This window comes from Sander vitreus, chromosome 7 (assembly GCF_031162955.1).
Source record: "Sander vitreus isolate 19-12246 chromosome 7, sanVit1, whole genome shotgun sequence".
In the NCBI taxonomy this organism is placed as follows: domain Eukaryota; kingdom Metazoa; phylum Chordata; class Actinopteri; order Perciformes; family Percidae; genus Sander; species Sander vitreus.
This window is the reverse complement of record NC_135861.1, coordinates 26,522,918-26,548,066: the sequence shown is the minus strand read 5'-3', so window position 1 is coordinate 26,548,066 and position 25,149 is coordinate 26,522,918. Positions and strand designations below refer to the sequence as shown.

The 25,149-nt window shown below is 40.3% G+C and overlaps 2 protein-coding genes across 2 annotated transcripts; both read right to left on the bottom strand.

Annotated features, from left to right (window-relative positions):
• Positions 1 to 11,121: 11,121 nt before the first annotated feature.
• On the bottom strand, positions 11,122 to 19,444 carry LOC144520220 (solute carrier family 26 member 9-like). The gene is made up of 20 exons (XM_078253887.1): positions 19,320 to 19,444; positions 18,981 to 19,120; positions 18,722 to 18,832; positions 18,394 to 18,569; positions 18,123 to 18,287; positions 17,876 to 18,028; positions 17,632 to 17,714; positions 16,963 to 17,110; positions 16,771 to 16,884; positions 16,424 to 16,501; positions 16,220 to 16,315; positions 16,020 to 16,126; positions 15,844 to 15,913; positions 15,664 to 15,756; positions 15,440 to 15,574; positions 15,028 to 15,270; positions 13,829 to 13,883; positions 13,262 to 13,398; positions 11,639 to 11,698; positions 11,122 to 11,142 (listed from the first exon to the last, which is right to left on the bottom strand). The coding sequence occupies exons 1-20, from the start codon at positions 19,442 to 19,444 to the stop codon at positions 11,122 to 11,124; spliced, it is 2,310 nt and encodes a 769-aa protein (XP_078110013.1).
• Positions 19,445 to 21,099: 1,655 nt separating this feature from the next.
• slc48a1a (solute carrier family 48 member 1a) lies at positions 21,100 to 24,207 on the bottom strand. The gene is made up of 3 exons (XM_078255709.1): positions 23,385 to 24,207; positions 22,594 to 22,761; positions 21,100 to 22,443 (listed from the first exon to the last, which is right to left on the bottom strand). The coding sequence occupies exons 1-3, from the start codon at positions 23,512 to 23,514 to the stop codon at positions 22,307 to 22,309; spliced, it is 435 nt and encodes a 144-aa protein (XP_078111835.1). The 5' UTR covers positions 23,515 to 24,207; the 3' UTR covers positions 21,100 to 22,306.
• Positions 24,208 to 25,149: the final 942 nt, after the last annotated feature.

The following is a 25,149-nucleotide window of genomic DNA, read 5'->3' as shown; positions in this document are numbered from 1 at the left end:
CGGCATCACGCCCAACATTTAAAGGTCCCATGGCATGAAAATTTCACTTTATGAGGTTTTTTAACATTAATATGAGTTCCCCTAGCCTGCCTATGGTCCCCCAGTGGCTAGAAATTGGGATAGGTGTAAACCGAGCCCTGGGTATCCTGCTCTACCTTTGAGAAAATGAAAGCTCAGATGGGCCGATCTGGAATCTCCTCTTTATGATGTCATAAGGAGAAAGGTTACCTCCCCTTTCTCTGCTTTGTCCGCCCAGAGAATTTAGCCCACCCATGAGAGAGAGAGACATCATGGATTTCAAATGAGCAAAGTGGCAGTTGGTCAAGACCACACCCCCACCCTGCACCTTGCCCCCCCCCCCTCTCTCCTCCTCAATAGCATTTAAAGCTACAGACACAGAACACATACTAAGTAAAGCTCATTGTGGGACTGGCTCTAGTGGCTGTAATTCTGCACCAAGGCTGAATTTCGGGAAAGAGACTTCAGATACAGTATTAGGGGACCATTAAGGTCCATATAAAAGAATCCAAAAAGCAGCATGTCATAGGACCTTTAATAAATGCACAACTGCTGGACACACGTAAATAAAAGGCAAAATAGACTTTCTATTTGTTTTACAGATGTCTCTTTTATGGAAGATTTAAATTGCCAAAATCTTTCAATCTCTTTGTCCACAACAATCAACAAAGCCAACATAGAAACTCAATATCGATTCCACCACACCACAACTAATTATGACAAATATGACAAGTATAATGCCGTTTCAGATAAAGTAATTATCCATGCTGTGTATTGCTAGAGTGGTAGGCATTATTGTCGTGCCAGTGGGTAGATGACTAGTGGTGTGACAGATGCGCTGGAACCCAGCCCTCATACCAAAGGTTGTTCCGGTGTTACTGTGATAGTGATGCCACTCTCTATTTCCCCTCCAAGTGACGGCAATGTGCCCGTCTGGCATCGAAGAACAACTAATTATCCAGCCTGGCGCCTGCTTCCTTCGGAGCCTGCCGATACCTCCACAGGCAATCCAAAAGACTAATAACAATGACAATGCTAGCAGACAATGGAGCACTCTTGGTTATGATGGCAGCTTCTGGTGGGTGACAGAAGCCAAATAGAAAACACAGAGCTGTATTTTTTTTGGAACGTGTGAAGTAGCGAGGATTGTTGCAAGCTGAAATGACTTGATATACGAGATGCTGCAGCAAAGTGGGTCCAGAAATTGGCATTGGAAAAGGACAGAATACAAAATGTCTGTATTAGAAGATTGAAAATAACTTTGGTTAATTTGGTTGTGCGAGCTTAAATTAAGAAAATAATTTGCAATAACAAGGCTATTTTCACATACTCTGCCGAGTATGTTTTCATAACAGGTAGACAGAAAACACCCTCGTGGCACTGGGGTACTTTCTAGCTTCTTGTTCCCAGTTACTTACGCTATCCCTACTTTCTTCTTTGTAATTGAACTAATTACTTCATTATACAAATCTGGCCTAATGTGATTCAAGAGGCAGACAGCTTGGATTAACAGTGGCACTAAGCAGCAATTACAGACAATTAGTTCATAAATCAACATTTAAACAAATCATAGTGCCAAACACAAATGCATGAGCAACGCTCTAAAAGGCCAAAAGGGCATTATGGATTTGAGTTTTGACTTCTTACCTAAATAATGGCCTACATACTGTATTCTGATTCTGCCAGCCGAACTTAGCCCCGCCCACAACATTCGAGGTCGGGAAGTTCACATTCTGACTAGAATCTGAGTATGACGATTAGGCTAGTATTCTGACACACACTGCATGCTCTTCTTCTGTCGTCATATTATACTAAATGCTCTTTTTAACTGACACTGTAATTCATAAGCCAATGCATACTTGATTTACATGTTTGAACATTTGGCTTGTAAAGCAAAAGCAGTAACATATAGTGATGGCATTTTGTTAACAGTTTGTCGTTCTCAACATGTGTCTTTAGGACAACATTGCGTTTCACCTTCATTACTAAGCCTCCCAGGTGGCACACAGCACAACTCTTCACAACAAAACTTCCTCTGTCCTTCAGTTTTTTCCCCTTGCTGGCTGTTAGGATCCCGCAGGTGCTGACTATGACAGGTTCACCTGCTGTGGGCTCACATGTATTTCTGTAAGCAGTGGAGAGGAAAGCCAGAGTACAGTATGCCTGAATGACTCCCAGAAACAACATGCCACATTGGGCCTGCATCATGGTTGTGACACTCCTTAGCATAGCAACACTGGGAAGCTGCTCTTGGTGGATAAAGAAAACTATAAAACACCTCGAGCCTGTTGAGGCACACTGCATAACCTTAGATATATACCCTATAGTGCACAATTTCATATTCTATAGAGCCGAGCCTGATCATGTGATTAGCTGCTACCCCGGCCCTTTTAAGATGCATTTCATACAGGGCACTGAAAATGAGCACCGGAATAGGCCAACATTCATTTCAAGCCATTCTCATGCAAAGGGATGAAGCAATCACAGACGTCATGGATGAATAGAGAAAGAATCTGACATGAAATTGACATTTACAGCCAAGGCGAAGCCAACGTGCGAGGGTACGGTTTCCAGGCGTTTTCATTCTCATGTAAAATAGGGCTTTTTTTTCATTCCGGTGGTTTCTTTTGGGTTATTTAATAGTTGGTGGAGCAGCAGCTTATCAAACTGGATTGTCTGAGGAGGGCACATCTGTCTCTTGTCATTGGCTCAGCTCAGCATAGGGAGTCAAGTGTTTGTCTGGATGAAAATGTAGATGGACGGGATGTGATGCGTGCCAAGGGGACGCTCAGACAGAGAGGCTGTGTCCTTGATGTGCTAAGGCTGAGCGTTCTGCACCAGGGCCTCTGGGGTGTGCTTAGTGTCACTGAAGGCTTTAACTTCCCCCCCTCCCTCCATTTGCATCTTCATTCATCTACGGGGCCACTGAGGTGCTGCAGTCCCCACTCAACCATCACTCTCCCTTTGCTCAATATATATGGATCACAGGAAACAAGATCACAACACCAGCTCTTTTACAGTCAGACTTTTTTTTTTTTTTTTTAATCGTCTCAGCTCCAGCTCTCACAACTTTGTCTTTCATGGTTTCCTTGGGGGAATCTGAGACTTCTTAAAAGTTTTTTTTTACTGCTGATCAGAGGAGAGCCGCTCTGTGAGTTTACATATAAAGCCACAGTGCCATCCAGTGGTCACGACAGGTCATTACAGCAGACAATCAACAATTATTGAAATAAGAGTAGAGAATTGTGTTGTTTTTTTTACAACTACCTAAGAGCAGGTTTAAATGGCTGTAATAAATCTGCAAGCTGTGAAAGTAGAAAATATTGTGAATGTATTGTATCAATGTGAGGCACTGTGAAAAGTAAAAGTCCTTCTGGATTCAGAGTCTCCAGATTGTTGAACTGCACGTTAACGCAAATATCTCATCAGCCAATCACGTGGCAGTCACTCCACGCATATATCATGTCGAACTGGTTTCCTGAACATGACAATGAGTTCACTGCACTGCAAATGGCCTCCACAGTCACCAGATCTCAATCTAATAGAGCACCTTAGGTATGTGGTGGAACGGGAGAACCACATCATGGATGTGTAGCCGACAAATCATGTCAACATCAGTCTGGATCAACGGAAGTACATATCCAGGATAAAGCATGACATCCGGTGTGTGATGTCAGGCTTTATCCCTCACACTCCGCTCTGTGTTGTTGTTCTCAAACTCTGTTCCCTTCGGGAAACAACAACAAACTTTGAGTTATCAAGCTACATGCTGCAAATCAGTGGCGTAGCACAAAATTCTGGCCCCTGTAGAAAGGCATTTTCTATGGGCCCCTCCCTGCATCCACAGCTATTCATTCTAGCATCTTTTTTGGCCCTCCTCACATGAGGGCCCTGGGTACTCAGTCCCCTTTTTCCCCCCAGTCCAAAAATTTGTACCGTGTAATAAGGCGGGCCTGCTTGGTATTTTTGGGGAATGATTGTAAAGATTTACAAAGAATATGTTTACAGCATTTCCTCTCTAACTGGGACGTTTTGGAACAGATTGGTGGGATTGCTGTGGACGAAGTACACACGGCGATACACTGGTAAGAACAAATCACATTTAACCATGTATCAGCTAATTTAAATAGCTCACGTTACTGTACTGCATGAAAACTTAACTTCATTTCATATTGTATGTGGCGTTTTCTTTTGTAGGGTGCAAATGTTCCACCAAAATAAGTTCCTTCCTGAGACTATTTTGCAGAGCCACCGTCACTGCGTCCAGAGCTAAGCAGCGCTTAGACGATTGTAAATGGTTTAAAAAAAATGCAAACAACGCAGAGCATTTTTTTTCTCCTATCCCAGAATGTGGAGGAGCCGACCTGGGTTCGTGCATGGGGTTGGGTGGGGATGGTGGTGGTGGTGATGATGGGGGTTGCTATGATTGATTTCTGTTATAGGTAGGTCTGGCAATGTGAGACTATGTCAATATGGACCAACGTGTTTCCAGACCCTTGTTGAATCGATGCCACACAAAAAAAAGGCAAAAGGGGGTCCAACACGGTACTAGCAAAGTGTAACTGATAAAGTGGCCGGTAAGTGTATTTAGTGAGTAACATTTTACACAAATAACTACATTTTTTTCCAAAGTGACGTATACTGAATATTGATTTTTTTTTTTTTATTGCTTTCCCTCTGAGAGCTGCTGTGGAGAAGATTTGTGAAATGCAAGAGAGAGGGGAATGGATGGCTGTAATGGGATGCAGTTAAGACAGCTGTTTTTAGAGAGCAAGGCCCACTGAATCACCAAGCAGTGCTCTTGTCACAATAATGGGAAGGCCAAAGCGGTGTGTGTAATGTCTTGGGTACTTGTGTGCATGTAGATGTGCAACAAAAAAAGACATTTCAATTGCAAATGTCCCTCTTCAAGTGAAAAACAAAAAGGGTGACTGAGTGTTACTACTGCATGGCATAAAGCACATTGGGTTGAAGCTTAAAGCATTTCATGTATGCTTAAATAAACCTTAAGACTTTAAAATAGAAACAGTCACAACACTTTATAATAACCATCATTAGTAAGTGGCAAACTTATAGTTATTTAAACCTTAGTTGATAGTTATTTTACTCTTAATAATCAATTAAATGATGCTTTATAATGTTTACTAATCATCATTCATGTTATAATCTGTTATTTTATCATTAGTTTAGTGTCATATACAATAATTTGTTTATACATTTAAAGGTCCAATGTCAAAGATCATATATCGCAATCAACTCTCTCGCACCACGCAGTTCAAAGTACGTATTACAGCTACGGTAGCCTTCACGCTTCAAAAAGCCGGTCTCTTGCTCTTTTCAATATCCTTTTTCTTTTTTTGGGCGAAGAAGAAGACTCCTGTTCCTGAAATTTGGATTTTGAATGCGTGTGGTCCTCCATGTTTCCTTCTTCAAACTTGCCGGGGTCGGGAAGCTACGATACCCATTAGCAGCATTAGCAGCACCTGTGAGTTTATCATGTGACAGCGAAAACACAAAAGGTGGAGCAGTATGTCCTGTATGTCCCTTACCGGCTAACGTAGTTCAAGATGGCGCAAGAATATGGAGGGTCTACCCCAGTTCATGCAAACGCAAATGTAAAATTTCAAGCCAAAAGGAATACTTGGAATTGATGTTGGTGGTAAATATTCATGAAAAAGGACAAGTTTGTGAACGGGCAACACAGATTTTGATAATGAACAACTAAATACGTTACACACTGGACCTTTAAATAGATAGTTAATACTTTGTCAATGATTATCACTTTGTAAAGCATCTATAAACATTATGTGGCTGTTATTGTAAAGTTGCAACTTATAATAATTAGTTAATGATTAAGAAGTGGTTTATAAAGCATCAACAAACATTCATTTGGCCACATTAAATCTTTTTAAGTGATCTATAAAAGAAATGATTAATTGAGCATTGATAATAGCTATCTAGATCATGTTTATAGATGCTTTACAATTGACAGTCTACAAACGATGCGCTAAAGGTTTACAAATGATTTGGTAATCATTACAAATACTTAATTTATAAAATGTTATGTGTGCAGCAACTGTTAAACTTATAGCATTACTAATAAGTTAACTCATCATTTCATTGTTTGTGCTCTGCAACATGGCATCATGACTTCACGTAAACATACCAGCCAACTTTCTTAAGCCGAGTGGCGCGTTATCTGTACGCATTATGAGCTATCCGCGTGTATGTCTACGCTGTATACAGCGGACGGCAGTCTGCAACGTCACAGCGTAGACATACACGCCACGTGGCGTGTTATCGCGAGGCTACGTCACACAAGGGTTTTAGGAAAACAAGAAACGGACAAACGGTTGGGATTAGGAAAAGAAAACCAGGTTGGGTTTAGGAAAAGAAGAACGGGGTTGGCTTTAGGAAAAGAAAAACAGGTTGGGTTTAAGAAAAGAAGAACAAGGTTGGCTTTTCGCCCTTTATACTCCCTACGGCGTCAATTCACACGCAATCGCAAGGTAATGTAAGTCAATGGAGGCCAAACGGCGTTGATAAACACGCTAAAAAGCGATTATGCGGCTTGATAACGCGCCAATAATGGCATACAAATTGGCATGTCATACATACGCCATTTCATGAGATCAGTCTGGTTTGTGAACAGTAACATGCCTATTCACTTAAGTTTACTAACAGTTTGCCATTTCCTAGTGATGGTTATTATAAAGTGTTACCGAAACAGGTAATTAGAGACTGATCAATCTCATGTTTGCTAATATCTGCTGACCCAGAGTTTAATATCACAACACCCGGTTCAAAAGACTAGGCTTGTAGGCTTTGTGACAATTGTCATTCAATTTAATTTGGCTCAAATTTAAGACTTAATAAATCACCAGCAGAGTTAAATCCCACCCCGATGAAAGATGAGCCATGATAGAGAAGTAAACAAAAGCAGCAAAGGGCTTTGGATAATGGCTGCCTGGCGTGTCTGTTTACTTCGATAAAAGCAGAGATGTCTCCTCTGAGCTTCAGACAGGTGGGTTTCCTCTGCAGACGGAGGTTCCCATGGGACAACGGGAGAGCAAATCAAACTGGTCTGAACCACAGTTTTGATGAAAAACACTGCACAACCCACCAATTATTCCCTTATTTTCAGTGTGTGAGCTTTGTGTTTTTGAAATGAATGAGTATCATACGGAGAACTGTATGGGGCGCTTTCATGAAGAGCTCAGTGGAAAGTTAACTTGCAAATGTTTGCGTTAATGATTCGGATGTATTTAAGCAGTTGAAGCAAAGGGGCAATTTCACTAATGCTTGTGTGGTCAATGGTCTCCTGGCAGACATTTGTAGACACTCAGACACGGCTGGTCTTTGTCTCTAAAGACTGATTCAAGTGTCTGCTGAGCCACACTCCTGACAGTTCAATTCTTCAAGCCTGACTTTTTATAGTATGTCAAGAAGTGAAGTGAAACGGATGGCTCTTGTAGATTTTCCACACAATCCGTTACTCTTACTGTGCATGAGTCTAATCATCTCTTTAAACAACCCTGTCTGTCTCTTACAAAAACATCTTGTCATACAGGATGTCCTGTGTATATGACCATATATTCACAGCTATATCGACATCCTGTCAATGGCAATGAAGCTCTTGTCAATAGATTAAAGACTTGGGAGAAAAGCCCAAGCAACCCCCCTGAAATGAACACTCAATACATAAATATACAGTAAATTATGGTTCACCATTGGTGGACATCAAAGCTTTTCCCTCTTTTATGACCTTCTTGGCCCGGGAGTTTATCCTGCAAGATTCTCAAATGTAATTAAGTAATTGTGCACAAACTTTAAAATTATGATTGTGTAATAACACTCACAACACTGATGACATGTTGCAAAGCATCATGTTGAGTTGTTTAGTGACTTCCCTTAGCCTTGCACCACACTGCGTTGTTGTGCATTGTCTTGTCTAATTTCCCCGCTGATTCTGAACAGTTCAGTAAGGAGCTAGTATCTGTAGTCATCGAAACTGCCGTTTTTATCCAATAAGACAGGAGAGCAAACAGTACCTGCCACTCAGTTTAATGAGTCGATGAGATGATAAAACGCCTCAGTGATGATAGTCACTTCTATATATATATATAAAAATATAAGCTGCACATCTATCTTTGTATTGATGGCATGTTCAGAAGGAAGGTCAAATGTGTTCATCCTTCCAAAGCTTTATCTTCTTGTGCCAGCTTTGGTTTATGATGCTGTTTATGAAATTCAAATTAATTCCTTTACTCCCTTTCCCCTTAAAAACAAACATATTGAAATTATAATGATACATCTTTGAGCTTCTCTGTCGTCCTCAATTTCAATTTCTCTGTTGGTAGATTTTATCGTGCCATAAAGGTCAACGTCTTATGAAATAATTGAACACGTGTGATTACTTTTAATGCAATAATGTTACCGTGAAATGAAAGAAGTCATAACATCTACGAAATGCAAAAGAGAAATACAAAAATGGCGAGCGGGTTGAGCAGTACTTTCCATCAGACATGGGGCTGTGGCTTAATTTAACTATAAATAATTAACCATCCTCCAGTCAGAGACGCAGACTCGATAATTTTATGCCTTAATTAATCACAGGAGAATGTTCCATTGTTGGTGCATTTAATTGCTGTTGGAACTACTGGAATGAGACAATGCGCAACATTAATTAATATCAGCTATCAGTGGTCAGATTTGCCCTCAGCAACTTTGTAAACAAACCCTGTCCAAAGACAATTTGCTGACATTGCACAATCGAGATTGATGATTCCCCGGCTGCAAACTGGTTTGTTAATTAATCAAAATAGATCCCCAAACATAGGTCTACAAAATGCATATGCAAAGCACCAACTGCTATCGCTTGATCAATGTCAAACATCCATTATTTAAAAATTCCAGAAATGGTTTTGGTTGTCGTTGTCATCCTCTCTCTTACAGGCCCACCGCTCATATGAGCAACAATCTTTTGATACAAATGCTTCCCTGGCTCTTTATTAAACCGCTCCAAATTCAAATCTTGATTCTGAAAGGTCAGAGCTGAATATTTTCTCAGGGACAGCTCTTCATAAAGGCAGGCGAGGAGCTAAATGACAAGGTCCCATGCCTCAACGAAGAGATAGAGCCTCTGACACCGTGCAATTAGTCTCAATAGTATGAAACCACTAGGCGTGTAAACAAATTGAATACATTAATCTCTCCGTCTCAAATATCTAAAAGGGACCTTGTTAATTAAACCATCATGGTCAATGAATGTGCAAGGGGTGTAAAATGAATTTTTTTGTGAACTTGCAATTACAGGGATTGAGAAGCTAGCCCATTATAACAGGATCTCATTTGAAACAGGATTTAGCTAGAAGCATTTCATAATTCAGTGTAATCATCATTTGACCTCCAGAAAGGATAGGGGGGGTTCTACCTATAGCTTTACTGATAAGGGCCAATTATATGGCACAATATCAAGAAGGTCAAATTAAAAGGCCTATAGTAAATTTAGACAAATGAAAAAAAGAATAAAGGCAGTATACCACAACTTTAACTGTAATGAGGGCAGGTAGAGATTAATAAAAAAAAAAAAATTTAAAAAAAAGCCCTTCACTGATAGGTGGGTGTATTCTAGATGCGAGCTGGCCACTATAGAGTGTTACTGGTGTTCAAATCAATTTCGGCAAAGTGCCCCTGAGCAAGGCACTGCAAGTGTGAAAGCGTTTTACCCTGACTGACCCTTTACTGTCATTTCTGAAAGAATGGATAGAGGCAGTGGAATGTGTCCCAATTCCATACTACACACTCATTGGGTACAGTACTACAGCAGTGTTTCTCAGGAGTACTGCAGGCGGTACGTGAGATTTTTCTTCAATAACAAATGAATTTGGTGATGGATTCTAAACATTTGGAATGAAGGCTAGCATTTCATTGTTTTTCAGTTACACGGTTGTTGTTAAGCCTAAACATGTGCAGCGCAAATTTGCGCTGTTCAGGAGTACTTGGCTAAAAAAATATTTCAAAAAGGGGTAACATTATTTAAAAAAGTTTGAGAACCACTGTACTACAGTATACTGCACTGCTATTTGTCTTGGTATCCTGTATTTGCAGTTAGTTTTCAGGGAAATGAAACAATACGTGTGCCTGAATATGTGTGCAATACTGTACTGTTGGAATGACAAAGCTAAATGTTATACCAAGGATTGAATACTTTGTTTATCAACTTTTTTCTGTAGCTGTCCTACTATATTTTGTAGCTGTGAGCAACTCTTCAACTATTTCTTCTGTGCATTGCATTAGTGTGCATCAACAAGACACTCCAAAATCATGCACGTGTAGTATGCATAGTGGCTGTTTTGTGTATTTAACTTTGGAATTTGTCCAGTGTGAACACATTACATGCTCAACACCTGCTTAGAATTAGTATGTTGTATGCGATTGGGACATAGATTATGTTTATGTATAACTGGGATGTAATATGTGAAGAAACAGTCAAGTTCTTGTTCCTTATGAATTCAAACATTTAAAGACAAGAAAACCAGCTAAGAGTGTCTTAATGGCTCAAACTAATTATTGAGGCCCAAGCAGCAAAAGGCTTCTACAGACAGGCCTCAACACACACACACACACTTTCCCAGAGCTCCAAATTAAAGCTGATGGCCATAGAAACCTTGTAATCACTTGTGGTGCCAATTTGCTGCAGAGAGGAAGAAGAGCAGAGGAGCAGATGTGTGCCAGAATACCTTAGGAGGATTTCTTAATAGCTTCATAAATCCATTCAAGCATCACATGCATACCAACACCACTGTCAGCCACCACATGCCTTTAAGCACCTGCTACAACCACACACAAGTCAGCTGGCCCACATATTTGCTCTTTGTTACAGTCACTCTACCAATGCAACTGGCAACCAATTCAAAGTTATTTTGGTTGTCGATAGGAGTTTTTTTTTTCTGTCTGATGGAAAATGATGGAGACTGTGAAAAATAGAGTTTGCGAGACAACAAAGTGATGGAAGTGCTGATGTAACAGTATGTGTTCCTCCTTTCATTTGTGTTTAGCCTTTGTCAGTGTCTTGCCTCCTCAAGGACTTGGCCAGACTGCTCAGCTGGCTGTAGCACACAGCTGTGGCCGTGCACACTCTCAGTTAATTACAGGAGCACTTCGGTATGACTGCACAGTCAGCAGGTTCCCTCCACAGTTACTGTGAGAGGTGGGCGAACTGAGCCTCACAGTTCCCCTCATTATCTGCTCAGAGCTCACTTGTGCTGGTATGTACCACCCCCTGTCAGTGGAGTCAAGTACTGATTACTGGGCCCATCCACAAAGTTAAACATTTTATTTAGATAATTTATAGCTAGCAAAGAGATACGAGATCAAGCACAGAAAGTATTTTTGGCAACAATACATTTCAATAAATTACAGTGACATTGAAAGTTTATGGTTAGTATCTTCGGCATGTTTCTCCTGCTCGTCTTCACTGCAGCGATCAGTGCTCAAAACATTTCCTGTAAAAGTAAAACTACTCTTAGATATAGAGTAATGGCTTCATGGTGAGGTAGGCGAGTTTGTCATTTTGTATCATGTTTGTATGCTTTTGTATGGGCGAGCAAGTGCATACCTGCTCCAGATCCTTCTTCTCATTAATGTTAAAGGCAAGTTCCTGTCTTGCTCTCTCTGCCTGCAGCCAACAAAGTGAATGTACATATTTAAAGTCAAACAGGCATGAAAGCAAACAAAAAAAAAACTGCTTTGCTCCCTAAGTAATGATGTCGGTAGTAGAATACATATGGATTTTAGAGGCAAGCTTTAGCTAAAATAACTTTAAAGTGGTCTTTAAAGTTATCACATACTCAAGGGTTACATTAATGTTTACAATTCATAGCGATCTTGTGAAATAGTGTTATTTTGTGTCTCTGGTGCTTCCACACGCATACAAACTTGGAAAAAAAAACATCCATGCAATTTTGAGTGAGATTCGGGTTTCTGAATGTATCCTGCCATCAGTCTCCGGGTGAGCTGGTCAAAATCGGCAGGGCCGTCTACGTCATTGGCCAAAACATTTGGTGTGTGCTAACCACCTTAGCTAATACCACATCAGCTAGCTGTTTCTCCAACTTCGGTCAGTACAAGGCAGGATTAGCCGGGAGACTTCTTCTAAACTAGGGCGCACTTCCAACTTTGCGTGCAATACCTGCAGACGAGGGACATGTAAGTAGTTCTATAGTGTTCTGGCAGTGTTTTGCCATTGAGAATTAGGTGGTTAACCGCTAGCAGCGCTAGCTTCTAGCTAGTAGTCCTTTCCTAGCTACTGCACATGTGCAACTCCCAACAAAGATGGGATAGAAGTGAGATGTCTCACTCTGTAGCTAAAACAGAGAGCTCAACACACAGGGTGAAAAGAGGAGCTGCAGCAATGTGCAGTACAACAAATATATGGTGTTTTTTGAAAATTAAACCATATAAACCTATTCTGATATAACCTCTAAATATAATTATGAACCTGAAGATGAGCATAATATGGGCACTTTAAGTCCTTCTGAGCATCAGGGGTTTTGACAGTTGAGGCTGGCAGCACATAAATAACCTCCCTTAATGAATCGTGAATTTATTGCAACATTGTTATCCATATTAATTATTTGAAGCTCCTCCTGTCTTTTATTTCTTTAAAAAATATGTTTTCCTATTTTTACCTACATTTTATACAGGTTTTATACACCAACTAGTTTTGTCAATTCAAAAACCTGATGTTTTTATGACTGTTCTGGTTTATTTTGCTGTTTCGTGAAGCACTTTGTAACGTGAATTTTGAAAAGTGCTCTATAAATAAAGATTATTATTATTATTATTATTATTATTATTATTATTATTATTAATAAAGTGTTAAAATCCTGCTGAAGTGTATGTCCTGTCAGATGCTTCAAAAGTTGCCTATGCTTATCAGGCGGTAAAGTGAAGACAAAATCAGGCACACAGCTACAATATGCAGCGTGACATTGGTGTAACTTACAACTTTGTTTGCTGTGGCACTTAATGTGTCACAAAAACCTGTGTGATATTACTGTTTACCCTTGTTGAACCAGATAACGTGACAAAAGCTGTTCTGAAAGAGGAATTTGGAACTTAGAAAATAAATCTCTCCTATACCACTAACCTTAGAACCTTTGAACAGCAGGTGTTTGTATGTGATGTTATGAAAAGGATTTGTATGATAAGGTTATTTTGTACAGTGGGGGGGGCCTACCTTTGGGGAGACTTGCCTCTCTCCAGTGGTCTGCTGAGCAAACACAATGGCATCGTGGACAGAAAGGAAGAGATTACTGCGGGCAATATTGCCGTCATCAAAAGCTCCTCCAACCTCCAGTTCTTCATACACCGGGGCTGCAGGCCACAAGACAACAAACATCACACAAGGTCTTTCATGTGCTATTTAAAGTGATATAATAAATAAATATGGCTACACTATTGGCCAAAAAAAGTGCCATGCTTAAAGTGGAAGGAGGGTCTTTTCATAAAACTGGGCTGTCTATGCACTAGAATGAAAATCAGCAAAGTATCCCTTTAAAGGTTATCAATCCCAACAAATTACAATTACTGTGAATCACCATTATATCTTTATCTCGCAAGGAAATGGAAAGCCCATGTGCCCTATGACGAATGTTTAGACAGTTAATCTCTGACTTACAATTGTACTCTCATTCTACCAGTGTCCTTCACAGACCTTATGGACTTAATGTTGAAGGAATGACTAGGTCTCCGTATTCATGCCAACTGTTCATTATAGCCAACAAGTGTTCATTTAAGATCTTACCTTGAACATTAGCCAGGTACAGCTTAATGCCCAGCATTGTGTAGCTTGAGTTCATCTGTGTGGGAAATAAAGGACACAAGACATGAACATGTTGGAATAACTCTGATTGAATACTTCCATACTTAAAGCAACACTAGAGAACTTTTCCTACTTCCTAAAAACTACTGTCCTGATTTGTATGAAACTTGGTGGATGGGTGTTAGCCTGGTCCTACCAGACTATCGTACATTTCATTTGTACAGAGAGTCTGGCCTCTCTCCATTGACAAGTGTTAACTTCCTTGAAGGCGGGTACTCTGTTGAAGTTTAAAACTATTGGATCTGCCCAGAGCCACTCTGGATCTGCCATAACCAATCGCTAACGTTTGGTTGTGACATATGTCATGCGCATGTGCAACAAGAGGGGAGACTGACAACAACTATCGGCTTATATTTACCAGCTGCATTAGCATCGCTAGCGTTAGCCTTAGCCAACTTCTTCACCACTAATGGAGCGAGCTGGAAAATCTAACTTTTCCCGAACCCCGTGGGGAGGAGGGCCACAACATCATGGCCACCAACAAAACTCAGCAAAGATTGTTCTTGCTCGGGCTTTATATTCTGGATATTCGGCAGCATTGCCACAACGGACCGAATGGCTTCGCTCGCATCTTTCTAGTGCACGTCCTCAACGTCATCGTTCTCAGCCACTCCCTCTGTTCGCTGATTGGACCGCCAAATATTTGGCTGGAGAAAACCCAAGAATATACCGCAAACCCAGACGGAGTACTGAAGGAAAACGAAAATTGAGTGGAACTACGTAGGAGGGTGGAGCCAGGCTAGATGGGTGTAGCATGGGCCAATACATTTAAAAGCGGATCCAAATAACAGGGTGGATACACAAACACTTTTGTTAACATTGCAAGATAAAGTGCGGCCTTGGCGGAGTTCTGCGCTCTCCAAGTCCCCTTCTAGTTAATGTTGTTGTTGTTGTTACTATTATCATTTAATTAAATAGAAACCTTTTTTGTGATCTAAAAGAGCCTTTTCATGCAAGAACCTCAAAGGTTCTTTTGGATGAACCCTGAAAAAATGCTTCTTAATAAACCTTTTAGGGGTGCCATACTATATACTGAATGCACCAAAAAAGTGAACATAAAAAGGTTTAATATAGAATTATTCATTTTAAGAGTGAATCTATTATTGCAAACAAGCTTAGACCTTTATCAATACTTTGATGCCCATTAGGTCTATGAAGCAGACCCCTGCCAAGTCGAGGATGAGGGTGTGGAAGGGCATGGGCTGGGACACCAGTGTGGGGCTGGGTGGCTCTTGGTCAGGCGCCTGCTCACCCGGCTCAATGTCACTAGAGTGGAAGTTGACATAGCTGGTGGGAGGTTCAGGTTTGCTGGCACTGCCATCGTTCATCTCAAAGTCTATTTGCAGTTCAAGCTGAGATATGGTCTAGATTGAGAGGAAATACATAAGAGCCAGGCACACAGAAAAGGTCACAGGTTGTATTTTCAGAAATTCTTTGTAAAGTTTAACCTAATGGGAAATATTGACAGTAGAATCATGACCCATAAAAAGCTTTGTGTTTCTGGCTGGTAGCTTCTAGGTCAAACATCCCCACCTTCATGTTCGCCAAAGAGCTGGGTTTCCTCCTTCTTGTCTCATTCTCCTTCTTCTCTTCTTTCGTTTTTTGTTTCTGTTCTTTCTCTAAGAACTTCCTTCTGGCCAGGATAACTTTACCAGGGTCCAGCCCGGTCTAGACACAAATATGCCTATGTAAACACCTATATGCCACATAATTCTGATCTTGAATGATAGCAAAAGAGGTCATTTTTTTCACTGTACCTTTTTGATGACTCTCTGGCGAAATATTTCAGCATTTGCAAAATAGAGTGGTGAGCAATAGTTCACTATTTTCACACCTGTTATTGACACAACCTGTGGAGTTGTGACGAACAAATGAGATGCAATTCCTCTTACATTATATGTAAAACTAAAATACACACAAATACGTAATTTTCATACCTTACTGTACACCTTTGGATTTTTGTAGATATCTGTATCCATAATTTGAACCATTGCCGAACCATTACGACTACGAGGAACACATTATTAAAATGAGCAACATATTAAGAAATATTTACACTTTGTTGCATCGTCTTTTCTTAATTTTGGTTCAAAAATATAGAGCGTTTACTCACAACTGTGTCTTGAATATCACTACCAGGATGGAAAAGCCCACTCCGATAGCAACTCCATAAGGCAAGCTGAGAAAGAATGTGGCCAAGAATGACACAACCCACACACACTGGAAAAGAAAGAACAATAGAATAAGATAAAATAGAGAGAAAAATCACACATCACATTGTGCTGCAATATTGCAGACGAGGCTTTGACTTACACAGTCCAATTTGCTCTTCTTCCATAAGTAATAGGGATCAGAGAGCTGTAGGAGCGTGTTCTTCAGGTTGACTGCAATCAAGGCTCCAAGCACTGACTGGGGAAACCCAGATTACATAGGTCACTGATCATGCCTAGATGTTTCTCTTACCGCTACTTCAACTTTTTGTCTACTTTTTCAAGTATCAGTCCTTTGTCCACCTACTTTTGGAAGTGGTTTCAGGAAGGCTCCCAATGCCAGCATGGTAACCATAACAACCAGCATCACACATAGACTGGCAAACTATTAGAGGGCAGCAACAGAGGTGCAGTAGTTAGCTGTACATACTACATATTTTTTTTATGAAATTGCACTTAAAGACAGGGTTGGTCACTACTTCCAATATCCAATTTTTTATATATTGGTTTAGGGGTTAGACGGATCCCCGAGGAGATGCTACTTTCAGATCTTGCTAGCTTTTCAACATTACCAACCCTGCCTTTGATGAATAACACACACTACTTGAGCTCAATTACAGTTACAGTACGTGGGAGCGATAACGCAGCACTCACCTGTGATGTTCCACCAGCATTGTCCACCGCCAGGGTTACCGACAGGGCACAGCAGATCACATGGATCTTAAAGAAGGACCCGAGGAAATTGCTGCAGCCAAGAGCCAACATTTCCTGCGCAAGAACATGCATGTTGTATTTACCAAATTGAATGAAAAGCACATTTTGAACTAGTAAAAGATATGCTGTTACCTGGTTGGGATCCACGTCGTAGCCATGCTTGGCTGCCAGTGTCCTGCCCATTGCCAGGTTAATGACATACCCCACGATTGCCAGGGAGAAAGCTGTGCTCAACATGTCATCCCACTGATTCACTGTTGGCAGGATGGGGGCTGGGAATCTGGAAAAGAGCGAAAGAAGTAAATCTAAATTGCATGAGTAATTTGAATTAATGAAACTACCATTGATTAAAAGTATTAGGGCTGCACGATATGAGGAAAATATGCGATAACGGTGAGAATCACAATAATGTTATTACTTATAATAAACGGTAAATAAACAGATATTAAAGTGTACTCAGTTAGGCTGCTTTCAATATTCTGTTAAAATACAACAAATTGCTTGTTGAATCAAAAACAAACGAAAGGACATATTTTCAACATTCTTTTATTGAACAAATATGAATGAATATTGAATTGTATTTTAAAAGGCACCACTAAAAAAAAGAATGACAGTTACATTATAAAGTGCAGTTTTCTACTGATATTTTCTTTCAACTAAAACAAACAAAATCTGTTTTTGCGATATGTCGCAGCCTTTCGCGATGTGTTTATTGTGCCAGTTGATATCGCGGTAATGATTTAAAAAAATATATATATATATATTGTGCAGCTCTACAAAGTATGGTGATGTATGCTTTACCCCAAAGGAATTTCTCCCACTATGTCCATGTGGTAGATCTCAGGAAGATGCAGAGGGCCTGAGATGGCTGTGGCCACCACCACCTGTGGAGAATAGGAATCAATCCTCACTTTAGTCCTGATATTCTATATAATTGTGTCACAAATCTACAAAAGAGATCTGTGCAACAGCTTCATGAAATTAAACAAGAATTAAAATAGGCACTTTTGTGTCCTCGGCGAAATGACAACTATAAACTACTTACAATTATGATCTCCATAGGAATGGGAAAGGGCAGCTTGTGGCGGTAGCGTGCACTCAGCTCCTTCACTGCAATCAGAACTATGCTGCTGACCAGAGCAAATACCAACGACGCTATGTTGGTATCAGGAAGGCCACGTATAATATCTATGAGAGTCTGTGACAGAAAATGTAAATTACATCTTTTAATGACAAATCATACTACCAAAGTATTTTGATGTTCTTTGACAACTATATGGGGAATCACTTACATATATAACAGCCAGCGGACCACTATAAGGTGGCACTTGGATGCCAAAGATGTACTTGAGCACTGAGATGAGGATCTGCAGTCCTGCAGCAGTCATGAAGCCCCTGACGAAGGATTCCGACAGATAGATGGCTACAAACCCAAACTGCATGAAACCAAGGCCAATCTGCACACACATAAGTAGTTCTCAATGTGTCACGTTTACATTAAACTATACCTCACGTCTTTCAAACTTCACTAAGCTTTAACTGACTTTGATTTTAGCCGAGTACCTGTATGATTGCAGTGAGACAGGCCAGGGTTCCAGATATTCCCAGACGAACCTCATTCATCTGGTCTGTGTCCACTATTGTAGAATTAAGTGTGGCATTGAAATGACTGAAGTCTGACTCTGGCGCCAGCCTAAGACATACGATTCCCACCATAATGCTGAGGACAGCAAATGTACCTAGACATAAAAAGTAGTGTGTCACATTTATTTTCTTTGCCATACTACAAACTGGGCAGTCAGGTCGAGCGCAGCTGATCTGCACTGCGCAGCTCTGGCAACTTATCACTGTCATCATATGAAACCGCTGTAGATAAATCAATCTAATTTACCTGGGACCATCTGGTGAGCAGTGCCCATGAAGAAATACGGGATGAGAGGGAAGAAAGAGGAATAGAGACCATTGACAGGAGGGAGGCTTGCCAGGAGGGCAAATGCCATGCCTGGAAAGAACAGGAACCTTTTTTATAACCGTCACATTAATCAACAAGAAAAATCCAAACACAATGTTATATACTGGAGCCAACGTCTCTGCAACTAGCTTCAGTCAGTGGGTATTATACAGAGGCATCAGAGAGAGTACTGACTGACCCTGGGGAACCTGAATGGTGCCGGCGCTGACCCCGCTGATGACATCACACAGCAGGTTGTCTTTCACTTTGTACTTGGGCAGCCAGCTCAGTACAGGCAGATGTCGGAATAACAAGCCCTTGAGTCTCAGCACAGAGCATCTGACAGAAACAAACAAGGGAAACTCTTTGAAGAGCTCGGATTCTCTGGTTGTTACTTTGAAGAAGTACACAGCGCGACTAAACTTTATAGCTACAGGGCTCTCCACTGTTTGAGCACAAAGCTTGTCAAAGGTAGAGTTTGTGTGATGGGAAGACTTGTAGTTCATGTTGACTGTGCGGCGAGATTGCAATTCTGTACCTGAAGAGTTTCTTCACTTTCTCTCCAACGGGGAATTGTCGACTCTTCTTGTCAAACTCTCTGTCAAAGTCTGGGAGGTTATATGCCGGCCTGTCAATCACATAACGTGGGCGGTCCCGGTGCATGGCTATAGCATATTGAGACACATTAAGACCATAGAAAGATCTCTCCAATACTATGTCATCATGGTGCAATTTAAGGAATTATATTTTTCAAGGTAGCATCAATACCATTTTACTTCAACAGCACATGCTTGGAACAAGTTTACACAGTTGATTTGTTACACGTAAAACATTAAGTTTCAGGATGATATTTATACAGCTGTGGACACAAGGGGATCTTTAGGATTGTACTTCTGTTGTTTTACATTTAGGTGGCACATTTCAAGTGAAAGGCCTTCATCTCACCTTGAAGGGTGTAGGATCAGCCAACAGGTAGGTGGACTGCTAAAATATTTGCTCAAGACCAAGTAAATAATAGCACACGCACAAGATCACTCTATGCGTCTTAAAGTTTGGACGCTGTAGAAACAATTCTACCAAATTACATGTTCTATAAGAAAATCAACAATAAAAAAAATAAATAAAACATGGCCATTTTGCTATTTGGAGTAAACAAATGGTCAAAAACTGGCAACTAACTTCTAACAAAGAAGCATATTTAACTTTAGGCAAAAAGTGCATATATCATTGTAAACACTGTTTAGGCAGGAGGGTTAAAGCTCAAGAAGAAATAACGGAATATAAAAGACAGAACTGCATTTTAGCTTAATTACATTTTTTTTTTTTACTAAATGCACATTCATTTAGTAAAAGTTTGTGTTCTGTTTAATCTCTGCCATTGAGAGATGTGTCCTCTTCGAATGAGGGCACCAATTAATTCATCAAAAATGACAGCAGCAAGTAATGAGCTGAGCCCTAGAATTGAACACGTTGATTTCAATGTCAGTATGTTAACAATCTGATTCTGTATTTGCTGAAGTAGAAGTATGAAAAGACAGCGCTGTACCTTATTGTTGAAGTGCAACGTCTGCAGGCATGTGGCTCAGATGTGTGTATTGCCCACTTGTTTGATTCCTTATCAAGCTATGCTAAAAACCCTCTACACCTTGTGGGTAGAGCTTAGAAACTAAAACGCTTTATCACACGTGTCAAACTTGAGGACCGCGGGCCAAATCCGTCTCCTCGCAGATTTTGATTTGGTCCCCCATATCAATGTAGTTTCACAAGAACTTTGGCCCACCCAGTTTTGTAGCTTTTCCCAACGTATGTCACTTTGTTTTTGTCGCCTTTCCCGTCATTTTTGTAAATTTACTGCTGCGTTTGTCCCTTTTACCGCTGTTTGTCACGTTGTTTTTGTCACTTTTTCCCAAATTTTGCCACTTTTACAGACGTGTTTGTCAATTTTTTACGTTTTTTTCCAAAAATGTTGTCATTTATCCTGAAGTTCTGTGGCTTTTACCTCCGTGTTTGTTGCCATTTCCGTAATTTTTGTCACTTCTTCTACCTCTCTTTTTTTCTGATGGATAAGTAACTTTTTTTTAGGACTTTGTGTCGACCAAACCCTGAGAGAAGAATATATGAGACACAGTCTCAGTCAAAGACTATTTGACTTTTGCGATTAAATAAACTAAACATGTCTGTCTCTGGATGTGATTCTCATTTTCCAGTGTGCTTTAGCACATACTGCATACACATACATACGCAGCACATACTGCCTTAAATGGTTGGTTTGTTAGGGTGCTGCTGTACCTGTGTAGTATAGAGGCAAGGAGACATGATGCAATTACCAATGAATGCAACTTTAATGGGTTCAGTTTCTATTTACATGTAGCATCCTCACATTCATAATCTCTCAACAACAAAAATACATTTAAACATGTTTTTGTGGTAGCAAGCAGACATGAGCAACAGCTGGGACTTAACCACGTACATAGCCTAGTTTAACTTGACTTACACAAATCATACTAACAGTAAAATAAATGATACATATAGCGTCTTTCAACATTTAAAAAAGCGTGAGACAGAGACGACCATGTGTAAAACATGATTATTCCATTGTATTAGGATTTGAGTGTAAAACACTGGCATCAATATGAAAGACTAAAGTGCAATCATTTTTCAAATTCATTTGCGTTTTCTCTTAAAAGGAATGTCATAATTTTCCAGTGGACTCTTGACTGAAAAATGCAAGTCTCCCCCTGGTGGAAATAAACATGAAAAGCACAAATTCCACAGGAATGCCCTTTCTTCAGTTCTACTAAAAGAAAAGCAGGGTATGAAGGGAGAAGGTAAGTACATTAACTAACATATCTAGAAAGCTTTGAATGAGAATTCAAATATTCATATTGGTGAATGGATTTAAAAAAATATATAAAATAAAAATGGTTTCCCAAACTGCTTCATTGACGATGAAAGGGAGCTAAGAGACTGACTTTGTACAGACAATAGTGACGAGAGTATTCTGTGGTTTAAGACTGCAACTCTGAAAAAGCTCATTTGGGTACAAACATTCAAGCACTCTAACAAACACCGTCAACCAATTAGCAGAGTGGCTTCAGGTAGGAGGTTTTAGTTTTGGTTTGAGGATTTCGGCTTTTGGGAGTAGTTTCACTTTAACAACGTATTTGATTAAAAGCCTGTTATGGTGGGGAATTCCTTGTATGTGTTAGCAGCTGTTTTAAGATTAAACAATCTCGATAAACAGCCTCAAGCAATCAATTCAAAATCACTTACAGTCTTCAGAGGTTTAGACTTATGGCTAATTACAGGAATTTAGTATCTGGGTCATTACAAGTAGGAGAACAGGTAACAATACAAATACAGAGCTTAAGCAAGTGCAACTCCATATAGTTAAGAGTCAGGTGACTTTTTAAAATCTAGCCTGGACTGCTTTTCCTCCTCTTTGTTACAAAAGCTCTTTGACCAGCTCCTGCTGGCAACTTCAAATTCCTCAAAGTCCATCGCAGACTATAAAATCTGTACTGACTAGAAATCGCTGAGGATGCTGATGTCTGCAAACTCCTGGCGATATCTGTAGGAGTATAAGGCCAGGAGAAAGGACCATTTCAGAGTCAGGAAGCTCCACACACAGGAGAGATAGAGGCTCCTCGGGTCAGTAGGAGCTGTGGGACAGAAAACGCAAAAAAGGTGAAAACTTTGCATCAGGAAATCGATCTAATACACAATAAGCATGAGTCCTGATGATGATTTCTTCGAATTCTCTATTATACTGATTACTCATTATGAACTAGGGAAATTAGAGAGAGGATTACATTGCTTCTGTGTGATGGCGAGAGTTAGGAAGGTAATGAAAGCGGTCACTGCAAAAACTGAGAAGAGCACACCAACAGCGATGAAGAACTTGAGGCCTTTGAGCCAGGTGCGCCAGAAATCCTGCAGGTACATGATGTGTGTGACAAGACACCAGAGCGCCAAAACTCCTGTTGAAACAAACACACACTACTATCAAAAAATAGAAATTTTACATATTAAAGTATTTGGAGACAAAATGACATGATAAAGTGAGTGGTGTGATTAATAGCAGCAGAGTCAACGGGTATATGAAAACAGTTTAGACAAGACTAATATATGGTTAAGTAATTAAAAGTTAGTATTAAAAAACATTTTTTTTTAAATCTAAGAGATGTGTATAAAGATTGTTTATCTTATGTGGGTTTTTTTTTTTGTGATATTCACTAAAACTAGTATCGGCAGAGTTAGAGCTTATAGTGATGCTGGGGAAGCGGATAAGCTACAAATCTGGTCATCTATAAATGTGACCTACATTAGAGTATTTAGCCTGCTAAAACATAACGAAAATGAATTCAAACCAACACTGACAGCAAATAATGTGTTAGGAACCTTAGTGGCAACAAGAGTGAGACTATATAAATACAAGAAATCAAAATACAACAAACACCTTGTTATATGATTATGGTGTGATGTTTGACTGCGCAGGCCTTGTATAAGGATTAGGCAGCCTGATCCAATATCACGTTAACAAGACGCTCCCATTAACAGTTAACGATATAACTTAGGTGATAGCTAAGGTGTTTAAACATACCTGACAGGCCTCCCATGGCCGCCGTCCATGGCTGTTTGTATGCTATATTCCAGACCAGGAAAGCCGAAAGTCCAACCATGGTGCCAAAGGTAGCATATCCTATGCTAATGTAAATTCTGCTGACTCCCATTGTAAAACACAATTACTGCCTCCCAAATGTTTGTAACAGGCGTTAAGTATGGCGTATGTTTATTAAGCTACATCAACAAGCTTACCGCCTCATTATGTAATATCAGTGATACAAACGAAAGGAAAACGACAACATCAAAGTCCCCTGGACTAATAGACTAGCTAACGTTAGGGAAAACGACGCCTATCACTGTTGGCAAGACTAGCTTTAGAAAAAGCTAAGTAATAGCCTGTTCGTGTACCTGATACAACCCACAAACTCCGATGACATAATTTAGATTCCAAGCTAACAGGCAGCAGCTAAACAGCAACCAAGTGTTTATCTGATGTACACCGCAAAGATGGCAGATGGTTATGATCCAGAAAACACCCCCACCGTGGACCCCCGTCTCCAGCCGATGCCGAAACACATCCGTGAGGACTGTCTTCGGTTAATTATAAAACACTTGAAATACAACATAGTTGATGTTGCTGTGTTTAAAAAACGAATATGTTCCGAGTGTGTTTTCAACAATTTGCCGCAAAGTCATCTATCACTTATACATACAAATATCTTTGCACTGAGGAAACCCCCACCTCGCCAACACACCGCCGCAAGTGGAGCAAAGAAAAACGGCAACTTAAAACTTCTGGTGCCAAATCGGTTATGATAATTTGGTATACAGTACATTGGGTATTCATTTTTGGTTACACGGAGGCCATTGACAGCTCACTGTGAAGGCATTTGTTATTCAAAAATATAACAATCTATAAGATGTTGCATGAGTTCATACGGTCAGACAAAGAAATAAAAGCACTGTGTTAATACAAACTGTCAGCTGGACTATATAAGACTATAGTTCACAAACAGGGGTGGAAGAAAATCCTTCACTTAAGAAAAAGTAGCAAAAACAGACTCAATACTCATTTACAAGTAAAAGTCCTGCATTAAATGTCACTAAATGTGAAAATGTATTTAATCTATCAAAGTAAAAATACTCATAATGCTGAGAAAATGGTTAGTTTCACTATTAAATTGTTGTTTCTGGTGAATTCATGTGTAAAAACTCATGCATTGCCAGACTCCACAGCGCTGTTGAGAAAGGTCTGGCAATTAAACCTGTTTGAGTCTTGATTCACTTGGATCTTTAACCCGAGTCTTTAAATTGACTCACGATCGTGAGTTGTTGACGACTCATGAGTTGTCGATGACTCGTGAGTTCTCGCGGGAGTCAGTCAATCCCGCGAATCAGCCGGCTACGTTGTCATGAGTGGTTCTGTAACAGTCGAGCGAGTTAAATCAAATCCACAACAAAAGCCATTGTTTCACTTGTGAAATAACATACAATGTTCTGCACGTAGCCTAGCTAGGCATACAGTAGGTTTAATGTATAAATGTAATATGTTAAAAATGCAATTAAGTCGAGCAGACAGTCCGAAACATTGCCAGCTCGCGGCAATTGCACCTGACTGCAGTACGCAGATGGGGGGGGGTTGGGCTAAATGTGGGCGGTAGAGTCTGGACTTTTTCCGGTGGGCCGGGAGTGTTCAAGGCCGCGAGGGCCGGTCTGCCCTCGAACGGACGCTGCCTGCCCGCGGACGGACTAACCTGCCGGCAGACGGACACTGCCTGCCCGCGGACGCTACCTGCCGGCCG

What these genes read in the sequence shown, in the direction of transcription:
- LOC144520220 (XM_078253887.1), bottom strand. Translation starts at nt 19,444, where the DNA reads ATGCACCGGGACCGCCCACGTTATGTGATTGACAGGCCGGCATATAAC. An exon ending in CACCATTCAGGTTCCCCAGG is followed by an intron (nt 18,833 to 18,980) that starts GTCAGTCAGTAC and finishes TGTTCTTTCCAG; the next exon opens with GCATGGCATTTGCCCTCCTG. An exon ending in GTGATATTCAAGACACAGTT is followed by an intron (nt 15,914 to 16,019) that starts GTGAGTAAACGC and finishes TGTTCCTCGTAG; the next exon opens with TCGTAATGGTTCGGCAATGG.
- slc48a1a (XM_078255709.1), bottom strand. Translation starts at nt 23,514, where the DNA reads ATGGGAGTCAGCAGAATTTACATTAGCATAGGATATGCTACCTTTGGC. An exon ending in GGCCATGGGAGGCCTGTCAG is followed by an intron (nt 22,762 to 23,384) that starts GTATGTTTAAAC and finishes TTGTTTCAACAG; the next exon opens with GAGTTTTGGCGCTCTGGTGT. An exon ending in CGCCATCACACAGAAGCAAT is followed by an intron (nt 22,444 to 22,593) that starts GTAATCCTCTCT and finishes TCTGTCCCACAG; the next exon opens with CTCCTACTGACCCGAGGAGC.